Source organism: Channa argus, chromosome 10, assembly GCF_033026475.1.
Source record: "Channa argus isolate prfri chromosome 10, Channa argus male v1.0, whole genome shotgun sequence".
NCBI lineage: Eukaryota > Metazoa > Chordata > Actinopteri > Anabantiformes > Channidae > Channa > Channa argus.
The window spans coordinates 20,243,521-20,258,226 of record NC_090206.1 but is presented as its reverse complement, the minus strand read 5'-3'; the positions used below and the strand labels follow the sequence as shown (position 1 = coordinate 20,258,226).

The 14,706-nt window shown below is 40.1% G+C and overlaps 1 protein-coding gene across 4 annotated transcripts in view; it reads left to right on the top strand.

The window, feature by feature from the left end:
- Window positions 1-14,706, top strand: part of slit3 (slit homolog 3 (Drosophila)) — a 222,756-nt gene that overhangs the window by 168,127 nt on the left and 39,923 nt on the right. For all 4 annotated transcript variants that reach the window (XM_067518823.1, XM_067518822.1, XM_067518824.1 and 1 more), the window contains 7 exons: window positions 1,232-1,303; window positions 3,110-3,181; window positions 4,427-4,498; window positions 7,076-7,219; window positions 7,564-7,727; window positions 11,003-11,153; window positions 13,618-13,692. In XM_067518823.1, coding sequence (XP_067374924.1) covers window positions 1,232-1,303; window positions 3,110-3,181; window positions 4,427-4,498; window positions 7,076-7,219; window positions 7,564-7,727; window positions 11,003-11,153; window positions 13,618-13,692 — 750 coding nt within the window. The remainder of the gene's footprint in view (window positions 1-1,231; window positions 1,304-3,109; window positions 3,182-4,426; window positions 4,499-7,075; window positions 7,220-7,563; window positions 7,728-11,002; window positions 11,154-13,617; window positions 13,693-14,706) is intronic.

Sequence of the window (14,706 nt, the reverse complement as noted above, 5' to 3'; positions counted from 1 at the left end):
GGAGTGGAAGAAGAAGCGTGGATTAGTTCCCATTTATCATTCTGACAGCTGACCCTGTAGCTGGCCTTGGGACCTCACCACATCCTTTTCTTCTTCTCTGATTTTTGCTCTTCTCTCCCCTGTTGTTCACGCCTTTTTCATTCTCTGATTTCTCCTTCGTTGTTCTCGTCTCTTACTCGTCCTCTGTGATTTCTCTTTTCACCTTATGTCCTCTCCCCTTTGCTGCTACACTTCAGTAACTTTTTATTCTCCTCCTCCTTTGCCTCCTTTATTTCCCTTTTCCTCCTGCCTTCTTTCCTTCTTATCACAGAAACAAGGGCACATGAAAAATGCATGAGGCACATAGAATGAATGTGTTGCTCAGACCATCAGGAAAGCAGAAACTAAAATACAGCACATTTGCCCAAATGTGGGCTGTGTGCCTAGTTCTGATGGCTCCCCACATGATAATAGACTAATACTACCAGTATGGTGTAATGAGTCTGCTGTCTTCCACAGAAAGAGATGTAATAAATTTCCCTTGGCCCTTAGCCTGAAAAAGTTGAAGAACCTAGAAATATGTTCAGAAATACATAAATACAGTGGGGCTGCATCTAAAGAAGAGAACGCTGCGGCTCCATCAAATTATAATCATAATATTTTAACTGGACAATAATAATATTCACGTTCTCTGCCATTTATACAGTTAGATTAATTACTCCAATCTGTTCAATTCACATCATATATCAAATGTCACACTGGAAACGTTTGTGTACAGCACAGTCCACCTCTCTGCCTCCTGAACACTTTGGCCAGAGTCTCACTAAGCAAACAGTAATTGTGGTCAGCAGCAGATTCAGAAGGCCGCTCTCATGTAAGATCATTACTGCTGAGCTGCGAAAGTCAAGTCAACATTTCACACCGAGTGACCTTGGCAAGCCCCTGTAGCAAAGTACTGACCAACGTGCAAAAATGTAATGTAGACGTTGATTGGAACAGCCACCTTTTGAACTCGTTGTGCACTTGGGCTTGGCTGAGGTTCACGGGTAAACAGGAAATCAGGAGTCCAATGATTTCTCTTTCCTTTGCAAAATTAAATATTGAATGAAAACAAAATGAATTTGTGACAGAAGTGCGCCGGTTTACATTGCTCTTCTAAAAAATGTTTTGATGAATTGTTACAAATAATTTTGCTCCTCCTTGTCTCATGTGTCTGCTCTTTTTTCCTCTTTCTCTCTCTCTCTTGCTTTAGTCGTTTGGAGCAGAACCTGATTAAAAGTGTCCCAGCTGGAGCCTTTACTGCCTACAAGAAGCTGAAGAGAATGTAAGACTGTCTGAAAAAAAAACTGCACACACCCTCACACGCACAAGCAAAGATTTGTGTGTGGATGCACACAAACTGGCGAACATATGCACAAACATGGCATGTACAGTATGTCACTTCTTCTGTTACTGGCACCACGGAAACACATGCGTTGCTTATTTCTGTAACAGGCATTTTACCATGTACGTCCCAGCCATGTCAACTATGACGGGATCATATCTGTCAACAGTAAGAGTAGGTTTCATGTCTGACCACTCCTAAAACATCATGTCAGGAGAAAATAAAGCAAACCCAGAACCTCAGGCCAACTCAAGGTTAAGCACAGCAACCCAGCATACAGTAATATGAGCCCATTGATTTTCACATATTCTTTTGAAACATATTGCTTGTCAGACTATCTATCATATGTTAACCACCCTCAACTTTACAAGTCACAATGAACTGTGTCAAGAGCTTTTAAAAAATTAATGAGCTAAATAAAGCTGGGTTACACTGATTTCTCCTAGAAGCTTCATTTACAATAATTGCTGCTGAGATCAGGCTACTGCTTTCTAAACGTAATCTGACAGACCATATGACCAGCACTCACATTTTAGACATCGCTCTTATTAGCTAGTTTATTGTCTTCGGGATGTTGTCAGTGCATGTGTATTCAGAAAAAAAGAATTGATTGCATAGCTAGCATTGAAGGTTTTTGAGAGCATGTCAAAGAATAATCTCAAAACAATCTCAGCAAGAAATTGTCAGAAGGCAGGTGGGAGATTCTGATAAACTGGAAGAAGCTTCTATGGTCAGAATTGAGCTTTTTGTCCATCAAAACAAACACTGTGACTAGTGAAGAACCCAGGCAGCGTTTATGTAGTCTCTCCCATCTAAGCTCAGTTTTATATTCAGTTTAGACTACTATTTTCAGTTTCACATTAAAGTGATCATTATTCAATTTTATAAAAAAATAAATAAATATGTAAAAGATGAAAACTTTGATGCAGGGTCAACACTTTTTTGTAGGCACTGTAATACCTAAAATTTTAATTCACAACGTGCACATTATTTTTAATTGTCATATTTTCTGTTCTAGTCAGTAACTGGTGTCTATTCATTTCCACATTAGATAGAAAGACTGTAGCTGTTGGTCGCTATGTGTCCACGTGTCTAGTGCACATTAAATGGACTGTATGTATCTAATGAAGTCCAAATCAGCCTGCACACACAAACTTGTTCAATTTAGCTCCTCTAGCTCATCTCTTTACCACACACCCCCAGATATAAAGCTCACTGGTGAAAAATGGCTTTATCATGCAAATGCTTGAAAATACCAAAATTGCAAACTTCTGCAAGGTTGTAAGGTTATCGACCCACCCACTCAACCTCCCCCACCACACACACACACACACACACACACACACACACACACACACACACACACAAACCAACACACACACGTACACATAAACAGATAGACTTTTAGAAAAGTTAAATAATATATCTGACAGCAGTGGAAGTAAATGACATGAACTGCACTTAACATACTGCCATTTCCATTTTTTTCCAACCTTTTCTGATCATGTCACTTTACTTCTTTCCTTCAATCTGACTACCTCTCTCTCTCTCTCTCTCTCTCTCTCTCTCTCACTTACACATTCAGCCCTTCTTGCATTTTCCCCTGTCCCCTTGCCTTGACCTCTGCTGATGTACCCCCCTATGATCATTTGTCAGACAGTTCTAGGACATCCACACAGAATAGACCCCATCACTGTGTATTACAATAATGCACTTATCTCCTCTCTCTCTGTCTCTTCCCCCCAGTGACTTGAGTAAGAACCAGATTTCTGACATTGCTGCAGATGCTTTCAGTGGCCTTCGCTCACTCACATCACTGTAAGTATGACAAACTTACCTGAAAACATATGTACACAAACACATATCCAGGCAGGATAGTAATTGCATTTCCAGACATTTTGCAAATAAAAATGTTGTCGCAGGCAATGTTGACAAGTGGAACACAATGCAGTGGAGCATGCGTATGTGCTGTGTGTGTGTCTGTGTATTGGTTTTTGTGTGTGTGTGTAATCGGACGTGTCTGTAATCACTGAGGGTATGTGTATGTGTGTCTCTGAGGGTGAATGTGATAAGAACATGAAGGACAGTTTAATTTGAATAAATCTGGAGCATAAAATGAGACACACAGACATAATGGAGCAGACAAGGTGAACCCAGCTGGGTGTTAAGACTGAGTGCACACATATACACAAACAAACACAGACACACATACTGTAGAGTCAAGTCGGTTGTCATTGAAAGGCATGACATCTGCACTGGAGGGCAGCTGAGGCATGATGCAGCAAAATATAAAATTTCTCGAGTGAATTAAATTGTTGCCTCTGTGACTGGAAGCACATCTCAAAAATTATTTCAGTTTTTACCAATCAACTGAGATAAATGGACCAAAACAATGTGCTTAGTGAGCAAATCTTCACTGCTCAAACAACTTTACTGTTTTAAAAGAAAAATTCTAAATGTCTCTGCACTGGAAAGAGACAACATTTTGTCTTTGATTACAATTCAGTTTCATTTTTTACTTACTAAAATTGTTTTTTTCAGCTGGGTGAGCATGATGGCTTCCTCACTGAAAGCAGGGGTCTATCAAGGGTCTTCCTTGTTTTATTATGAAAGCTGAATTTTAGTGGATTTATTTAGAAACCGGTTTAGGCAGGAAAATAAAGTACTAATAAATGGTGGAAAGGATATGAACATCACCCAATTCAAAGTAAATACAGTATTACTCAAAGTAAGTAAATGGTGGAAATCGTAGTTTAGAAAAGCAAATGCAAAGGGGTTGTGTCCTTTACAACTGCCAACATGGTCGTGATAATATAATGTATGTACCGTTCCCTCGCTGTCATTCCACCTGAAAAAGTGTAAAATGTTATTTTTTCTGTATATTTCAAAATTTGAATACGGTGAATAGAAGAAGAGATTATTGCTTCTTTAATAGCAGATTAGGATGGGATTAATGTCAACAAATGAGTGAAAGCATTTTTTGCAGCCTGGTTCAGGCCACATAACAAAAAAACCTTCTAAACACTGTGACTTTAATGGTGTTGCTTTGATTGTCCTATGCAGTGTTCTGTACGGCAACAAGATCACAGAGTTGCCCAAGGGATTGTTTGATGGACTGGTTTCCCTACAGCTACTGTAAGTACTATCTGTGTAGCATGTTGTTCCATGTGAATCTGTGTGTATGTGTGTGGTCCCTCCAGTAAGAAAAAAGAGAATTATTATTTAGTAAACAAATAAGTAGCACACTTAATCAAAGGATGAACTGCCAAGGAAACACTGTAAGTTGTGGATTTGTAGCAGTGTGGTCCAAGTTTTTGTCAAGGATGCTAAATGTAAAGAAGGTACAGTCTTTGGGGTTTAAATTGCAAAGCCGGTATCTTCACACTGTAAATACAACAGCAGACCTAAATGTTCTGTAGTTTACTTGTGTTGTCACGACAACCGGTTAAATTTACAGTATCTGAAGTACCAAAAGTTGCTTTCAGTTAATATATTGGTTATACTGGAAGCAAAACAATATTCACAGCAGAGGCTGATGTTATAAATCCTTATCGTTTAAATATACAGTATGGTGGTTTTCATAAGTTGGAAAGCTTCGGGTTTTTCACCCACAATCACAGGACCAAATCTTAGTAATCATCACTATAGCACAGGGGCAACTAGTGTAGAATCCTATCTTCATGCATTCAAGCCTTCATTTGTCCTTTATTGGGTGTGTGTCTGCAGGGAAGTCTATTTTAAACAATCAACATGGACCACTTTGGTGCACTGTAATGAAAAGTCTAATCCCCTATAGTTCTTCTGATATTTAAAGGATTCTGAATCCTCATGAGCACAGACTCAAACTGCAGCAGTGGATCAGCGTGCAGTTAAAATTCCTATAATGGCTACATTGGCACTGTATGTGGCATGAGGCCCTCGCAAATGCCGCAGTCCACTGCAGAAACGGCTAACGTTCCGGGCTTTTCCATCGTAAAGTGAAGTGAAGCACAGAGAATGAGGACTAGTGAATCTAACCCACAAACGCCTTTAACGGGCCGAGGTGGATCATTGCGATGCATGGTGCATAGTCACACGGGGGGGTGGATGGGTAGATAAATTAACGGACGGAGAGGGGAAGATGGAGAATATAGGGAAGAAGACATACAGGGAGAAAGTACTGGTATAAATACAGAAAAGATTAAAAAAGTGTACGAAAGACTAGTGTTTCCATGTCTGTGTATGGCTGATAGGACATTTTAATATTTAGTTTTGAATGTCATGATTTTATAACCATAAAATAATAATAAATAATAATAATCAGTCAATTAATCAATTAATGCTTTAGATTTGGAATGCTTTGCCAAAGGCCGGATAAGTTGAGATTATTTCTATGCTTTTGCAGCTGCTTTACCCAATTAATATATAAAGTATTCATTAATTAATATTCATGTCCTGCCATGTCATTGGTCAATCTTTTAGCATTTTGTCAGCAATGAAAGTAAATCTGTCATGTCTAAAAACTGGGTCAGGTCATCAGGAATGAACCTGCAATATGGCAAAATAATTATAAATTATACATTCATTTTCAGTGGTGAATCAAACAGCATGTCAACCTTCCACGACAAAGATGAGTTTATTGGTTTGTAAAGGTACCGGTCTGCTGTTTGTATTGTTTGCACTGCTTTGTTTTACTGGTGCAGTTTCAAGTAATTAGTTCCCCCTGTGAGCTGCCTAATGAGGCGTGGATATGTCGCAGAGCAGCATGTGTGTGTCTGAGTGCATGTGCATGTGTGTCTGTGTAAATGGGTTTGCGCCGCTATAGGTGCTCGTTAGGATGGCTTGAGCTGATGAAGCTGAGCTGCAAGGATCGAGTTAGTCACCTGTCAGACAAGGGAAGAAAGACGGTTAGAGAAGACAGCAGAGCATGTGAGAGAGGTGAAGAAACAAAGAATGAGAGCGACAGAAAGATTGTTGAGAATGAGAAAAGAGCAAAAAGAGGCAGTGAAAAGACACACAAGTGAGAAAATGACAGGATGATGGAAAAAGTCTGACAACTTGAATACATTGGCTAATGATGTGAAGGCATGAAAGGATGGAGAGATGGACGGTAGGGTGGAGGTGCAAACCCCTTTCCTGTCATTTACCTAATCCCTCTATCACATTTCTCTAATCTCCGTCTCTCCTTGTCCTTCATTCTAGCTGTCAGACTCCTTCACCTAAATGTATATGTGTGTCTATCCAAATTAAATTTTCACCTGTCCCTTCTCTGTCTCACTACATTATTTCCTCCATCTCATCTCCATTCTTTAACATCTACTCCTCTGTCTTCCTTTCCGTTCTCACCATCTGTTTTTTCCATCAAAACAAGATATTGCACTCACCCACCCAACAATAGATATTTCCCTTCTGCTGCAGCAGAGAAAGTGAAAATATATAAAACTGCAATTTTCAGATTTACGTGTCACAGCCAGACAAAATATAATCACGGGTGTGTGGAGGGGGGTGGAGAGGCTATAGTGAAGAATGGGTGAAGAAATAGAGAAATGAACGAGACAGTGGAAAGAATTAGTGGTTTTACAGAAGATATACATCTGAGAGAGACAAATCTCATTATATACATAAACACGTTTATGCTTTTTTTCATAGTGCACAGGGATAATAAAGCTGCATAAGTTAAACAAATACAGGTAAAAAAAAAAAAAAGCTGAATGGCTCTTGCTTGTGTTTTAGGCTGCTGAATGCCAACAAAATTAACTGTTTGAGAGTCAACACCTTCCACGACCTACAGAACCTCAACCTGCTTTCGCTGTACGACAACAAGCTGCAAACTATCAGCAAAGGACTGTTCACCCCACTGCGCTCAATCAAGACTCTGTAAGTAATTTGCCTAAAAAAACAAGAATTCAGTTATGGTTGAGAACCAAGTGAGAAAACATGAAGGATCTGGAGCTACTCATGTATCCTCTTAATATTTTTCTCACAAGTGAATCAGATGTTGATGTGACTTGTGTTTTACTGTCTTTTTCTTACCTTTTTCCTGCCGTCTTTCAGCAGACATCAGCAATTTAGAGTATCAAATATTAAAGCTTTGATGGGTTTGGGTTGAGTCGGGAATATTTTGTTCCAGTCAGCAATGAAAAAAATGAACAGAAGTGTCACGCAAACAAATGACAACTGAGGAGACTGTTACTTCTGATCTCTCTTCTCTCCTTATTCAGTCATCTGGCCCAAAATCCCTTTATGTGCGACTGCCACCTCAAATGGCTGGCTGACTACCTGTTTGACAACCCTATTGAGACCAGTGGGGCACGCTGCAGCCACCCCAGGAGGCTCGCGAACAAACGAATTAGCCAGGTTAAAGGCAAGAAGTTCAGGTGCACAGGTAGGTGATGCATCCTCGCAAACGCAACAACACACGCACTTGCAAACACATGCTAGCATGCAGTGAGTCACCTGAAGGTGGAGAAGGAGTCGTACTAATCAGGTCAAAGGTCAAATAGGTGAACAGGTACAAATTTTAGAGTTTGTTGGTGTGTGTTTGTGTGTGTATATGTGTAAACAGAAACTGAAATTGGTATCCATTTACTAAAACACACACACAAGACTTCCGTCTTTGTCTCTCTGTGGAAGTCCTGTATGCCTGTTACTTCCTTTGATATGAGCCATGGGTCTCTCTAATTACAACACAGACCAATTCAGTATACTGAAACACAATAACTAACTCAGCAGGGGACTGACCATAAACTGTGATTGCCCACTCGAGTGAGTGTGGGAAATGATATGTGTGTGTGAATGTATACACTTCATATCCTCGCTGCCTCTCTGCAGTGGCTCATCATGCTGTTTCCCTGTCTTAAATATTAAGTCTTTATATGGCTCACTGGAAAATGAATTTTTAAAATCCCTTCACAGACATTGTACAAACTCTCTGAATTGTGTTAATACTCTGGTTGTGAGCTAATAATTGGTTTACAATGCAGCCTAGTTGGACATGACCCACACCAATGAATGGGATTGTGTTAAGGAACGATGACTAGGTAATAGGATTATCAGAAACTGTGGATAATTAGCTGCTTAAGAAAGACATAATAGCAGATCTATATTTTGGAAAACTACAGTTTTCAGAACTAAAACAGTTGTTTCCATTACAGTCACCTTAGTTATATCTCTGTGCTAACATAAGTGTGTATGTATTGCCGGCCATTTTGTGACATGACATTCCCACCCAGTCTGTTTTCTACAATGGTGTGGCCCAGCCTAATGGCGTTCATCATTAGCAGTGTAACCAATGCTATTAAAGGATGAAGGCTCTTATCCAAAGAGCTTCTTAATACCGTGCTGCATTGTTAGTACGGGAGGTCTGAATAGAAGGAAAATCCCTAATGTTAGGTCTAAGTTTCTGGATTACAAATGCTCCTAAAGCTGGTTCTGGCTCTCCTCCTTGCTTCCGTCCCTCTTTTCTGCAGTCCCATGCCTCTCCATGCACCTCCTCTTCCTCTCTGGACCTGTGTGGACTTTTTTGCTATTTGTGGGCAGTTTTCTAGTCTTGCCCCCCACTTCCTGTTTGGATCCACAGCCCATCTTTTGCCTCTCCTTTCCTGTATGGACCCTGCCCCCTAACTGATTGGTGCAGCTCTTTGTTGCCCCGCCTTCCTCCTGCGTGGACCTGCATTCTGATTGGTTCGTGCAGCTGTCTCTTGTGCTTGATCTAACCATGTGGCCCCGCCAATTGTGACATCACATGGTTCCATCAAGCGCCAGGGACCGCCGAGCACACACCCACCTGCCTCTCCCAGCCAACCGCACACCTTGGAGCAAAAACTGAGAGATAAACACCTCTGTCTGTTGGCATAATGTGTAGTATTTCTGGTACATGGGACTCTTAAGTGTTTTTGAAATTAACGAGCCATATACAGACAATCGACATTAAAATAGTCTGTCAGTGTTGATATAACTGGTGTTTCAGTACTTGGGCGGTTTAAAAGGTGCACTGTGGAGTTTTACTGTCAAAAAACAACATATATATATTTGTCTCACCAAAACTCGTATTACTAGAGCCTAAAAAATGGGTTAAATGCACGTCCTTCTTCATAATATCATTACATAAAATGAACCATTGTTTGAATCCACTGTTAGTCCTCTTCGTTGTCTTTTGTTCTAGTTTGTATTTTGGCTCAGTCATTTGTTTCTTCACACTTTACCAACACCACCTGTCCACCAGTAGCTTAGACGTGATGCCAAACCAGCACCAAAGATTTGCATTGCATTCTTCGCACGGCCGACATGTTGATGGGCAACCTCGCGTGCATGCACAATGCGAACAAGTTAGAAGAGCATCACTCTTTAGCCCTACTAAAAGGCAAAAACTCCACAGCTGCCTTTAAACAGTCCAAAAGTATCTTCGCTCACCTTGCTCAACTGTCTGCATAAATTTGAACTCTATACACCTTTTTTTCTACAGATGCTTCTACCTTTCCCTCTGGTGCTGTTTGCTTTGGAAAATATTGACATCTTTGTAGAGTTTTGTTCAGTGGTTAGCATGGCTGATTCTGCTACCTCTGTGCAGACCCCTTCATACTTTCTACTCATGTTAGAGACGACAGAAAAACATATCAAATGTCAAATCACTACTGTTGTAAAGGTTGTAAAAACCCACCCTCTGTTTTTTCTTTGTCACTTGTCCTCCTTTTCTTCATTTCTCATTTCCTCCCTTTCTGTTCCCTTTCTGTCAACTTGCCAGCCAATAGGATTTGCAGCAGCCCAGACACAATATTCTAAAATATTCTGGCACTGAAAGGAGCCAGCCACATCTCATAAAAGATGAGCATTATTTGAAGAGCAGTGAGCATTTTCCAAGTTCAAATCAAGGTTGTTCATTGAAAATTTTCCCCCCAATGGGTGGTCCTAATTTTTCTTCACACAGTCGAGCAGTGAACAGATAAGACATAAGAGTTGTGTGTCAGGAGACTGCAGAGGCAGAGAATCATAGAACAAGTAGTATGTGTCGACATCTGAAAGTGAAAACCAGAACAGCTTGAGCAGACAAAGAACAAAAAGACAACAATGTCAGAAACAAAGAGAAAAAGAGACCATGTTAATCATACTTTCGTATATAAAGACAATTGACTTCAGAAGTGGTCACTGGTTCATCGTTAACAAAAACTTCCAGGGTTAAAGCATTTTGTCTAAGGAACCACCCCTTAAAAGCACATGGATGGTCGTTTGTTTGATTTACTAAGAAAAATTACGCTTCCACCCACTGAAATTATGGCAAAAACAGGACAATTAAACTCAATCAAGAAACAGTTTAGACAAATACTGATGGCATGGCAGTGAGCCATACATAGCAACATCTGAATATGCATGTGTTCCTTTTTTACTATCAGCTGGTTATTTCCTGACATAATGTGTTTTGATAATTAACTTTATATCTTTCTGCTATTCCCTCCCTTCCCCTCCATCTTTATCACTTCACTTTCCGTTTCCTACTTTGCTGTTGACTTAATTAACCTGTTAAACTGTTTCTTCCTCCCTTTCCCTTTTTACCTGCTGTCTTCCATTCTGCCTGTCCTCCATTCCTGTTTTTCTGGATTTTTTATGCAAAAACTTTTCCTTTTTGTTTTTCTCTTCCTCCCCTCCACCCTCTCTCCCCTGCAGGCCAGGAGGATTATCGTAGCCGTCTGAGTGGGGAGTGTTTCCAGGACCTGGTGTGTCCAGAGAAATGTCGCTGTGAAGGCACCGTGGTTGACTGTTCCAATCTCAAACTGACCCGTGTACCTCCACATATACCTGAACACACCACAGACCTGTAAGTCAGAGTGTTTTACATAAATTCATATACATGCAAAAAGAGGAATAATCACATTAAAATTCACATGTTATATTGCTCTAACCGAAAGCTGCCTTTACCGCTTGCCTTTCTCTTTCTATTTGATTTTATCCAGGCAATATCATGAATGTCAGATTTAATTTTTAGCTCCCAGAACAGAATGCCTCTCAACAGCCTTTTCTCTCCCTCGGAGTCCCAAAGGAGCCATCATCATGTCTGACGAAGGATCTCACAGTAGAATACTGAATAGCCCTGTGGATCATTCGTTTCACAGCTGAAAAATGAAAAGAGAGTAACAGATCCTCACAACAGGAATTCTATAATTTAAAAGTTAAAATAGTTAAAATGTCCCTATGTGTGAAGAATCTGTTATAATCACTGACAAAGTAAACATGTTAGTTAATTGTAGAGAAACTGTCAAACGTGCCTATAATAAAGTTGCCTAACAATGTTTATTTACTGGCTACAGTAAAGGATAAAGCCAGTGGTTTGCTTTTTTCAAAACATCCCGACTAGATCAACAATGAATTTTCTCCTTACTGTAATGTCTTGACTTTAACTTAATGTATGTGCCAAATGTATCCATTGCTGTCCATGTTTCTGCACTGTTTCTTTCTCACAGAAAATGTCCATTGTCAATAACGAGCTTGAGAAGCTACAATCTGTTTGTATCTGTGGTTCAAACAAGTGTGACTCCAGCAATCTATTACATCCAGTGACGCTGCAACACAGTGTAAATCTTTTGACTAGATGTAAAAAGAGTAGAGAAGTGTGCAGATGACTCTGTCTTACTTGCAAAGTAATGGCCATTCTTAGCCTTTGAAACTTCTTTTTAATAGAAGTTGATCCCCACATATTTGCAATGATAAAACATGTCACCCTGTGCATCACTGATGTCTTTTTGGACAACAATAGAGGTCTATGGCACAGACACATAAGCCAAACCGGAATTTGTATTCAGAGACATTCCGCTTATTGTTTATTGTTGGTAAAAGTGTCTGACTAGAGGGTATTAAAAATAATACGAGTATAGAAAACAATCAGCCTTATCCTATAACATGTATTTGAATGATGGAGAGCTTCCACCACTGCTGTCACTGTGATACTAAAGGAGAATAGCTGCAGAGTAAGAGACCACTGCAGCACTACAGCAGATCCAAGATAGTTGCCATAGTGTTACTTATAGAAGTTAGTTGTATAATGGTGAATTCAACCATGACTGCCACTTTAGATAACTAATAATGTCAGTATCCTACAGACCATTAGCCCCCATTGCTCTCACTCCCTTTTCTCACTGTGAACCTTGGTATCCACCAATTCTCTCCATCCATTCCCAGGGTGCTTCTTGTCAAAAAAAATAAGCTTTGTCCTTTATGGTTGGTTGGAGGACACATCAGAGTTTCTACTATTTACGACACCGTCTCTCTTTTTCTTTTTCTTTAAGAGCATAGCCAACCAGCAGGCTGCTGAAGGCCACAAACATGCACACACAGAAATGCTCAAACAACCCTCCAGTCATGGCCTGTAACCTTTCTCACCAGGGGAAATCAGGAGAATTTGTGCCTGAGCTGTAGGCTTTTACCATGTTTTTTTTTTTTCTCTATTTCTCTCTTCAGTCTTTCTGTCTTTGTTACTCGTCCCACTAACCATAAAAATCCTTGACATCCTTGACAAGCCTTGAGAGTGTTCAAAAAGTACGAAAGAATCAGTCTTAAGTGAAATATTTCTGCTCAGTAAAATGCAGTGTGCACTCTGAGTAGATATTGGGGGCTCTGGATCATGAGTTAAAGACATCTAAATTCCTAGCATTCAGTATACACAAATGAAGCCAGCAGTAAAGGCCGTATCCTTTTCTTAATATCACCAATCTACTGCAGTCTGCAACATATTAAGTCTGAATTTATCCAGGTTGATCCTTCCCCACATCTCATTAGAAAGTGCCCCCTCCAGCTGATCTTTCACTTTCCTTTCTCAGTAACTCTTATTCCACCTCTTTCTAACACACACACACACACACACACACACACACTCACAAGGAGCATCCTTTTTGTTGCACGCTTTTAGTGCAAATTACCTTAATAAAGCAGATGTCGAGCTTCCTATCTCTCAAACTGTTTTCTCTTGGCTTAGGGCAGTGTGGGTATTGATGAGCGCATAGAAAAGATTCATTGCTTTTCTTTTCTCTGCTACTCTTCTCCAAATTTGTAAATCATTTTTCCTCCCTCCTCTTGATTTTCTGCATCATCATACTTCAGCAGTCACTAAAGGCCTCTTAACCTTCATGCGGTCATTCCTCTCTGATTTGCAGCCGCTCACCCTGTTGTTTTGTTCTCACTGTGCAAATGTGAAAGGTTCACCCATTCCTGTTTTTTCAAGAATATGCCAGCAGTTGAATTTATGATAGAATAAATGTTTAAATCGGTCTCTATCTTTTTCTCTGTAGGCGGTTAAACGACAATGAGATTGCCATCCTGGAGACTGCAGGGATGTTTAAAAAGCTGCCTAACATGAAAAAGATGTGCGTATACTTTATTGTTGTTTTATGTTTGTTTTTGCATGCATTTATTCATTAAGTCATGCTTTCATTATTCAATTCCCCCTGTGGAAAGGAGGAGGAATGAGTGCGAGATAGGGGCTTTCTTTATTAGGAAGAAATTATTTTAGGTTATATTATGAGGAGGCAATGATAGGGTAGGCAAACGAAGGAAAAGGGGACAAGAAGGATGAGGAAAGAAAAGACAAATGTGAAAAGAAAACAAGACAGAGCAACAATTAGGAAAGAGGTAGGAGTGGCTGAATACAAGCAAGAGTTTACAGTAGAGGGGACAAAGAAATTGGGAGAAGGGAAGGGTGAGTTGAAGGCATAAGGGTAGCAAAAATTAAATGGAAATGGAAGATGGGCATTCGGTTCAGATTTACAGTCAGTCTTTATCTAAAACCCGCTCTAGGTGTGTGTGTGCATAAACGTGTGTGTGTGTGTGTGTGTGTGTGTGTGTGTTTGTGTGTGTGTGTGTGTTTGCCAGAACAAGATAGAGAAAGACAGAGCAGAGACCAGCAGTTGATTTATTGGAGAGGAAATTGCTAACCATCTAGCAGTGTCACTGACGATATAGATTGGCTTGCACTCATTTCCATTTTGCTTCTCTCAACCCCCCCCCCCCCCTTTTTCTTTGCCTCCTCTCCTCCTATCCTTCCTTCTATCACCCCACACCCACAACTGTTCATTTTGTTATAAGTTTGTCAGCGGGGGCTAATTTCGTTTTCATCCTTTGGTTTTGTGTGTTATTTCATCTCGTCCCCTCTCTTTCTTCCTGTCTTCCATCGAATTGATAGCGACAAGCACTAAACTGGCTATGAATGAAAGCTACAGCAGTTGTGATAACTATCATTTCAAGTTATTATCTCAGTGGTCAAATCCTCGCTTTTCATTTTCATTTCTTTTATTGTGTGTGCAAAGAGGAGAGATTGCAATCACTTTCAGTTATTTGTGACCACTTGTCTCATTTACTTTTGTGTTGTGTGTGTGCGGCTG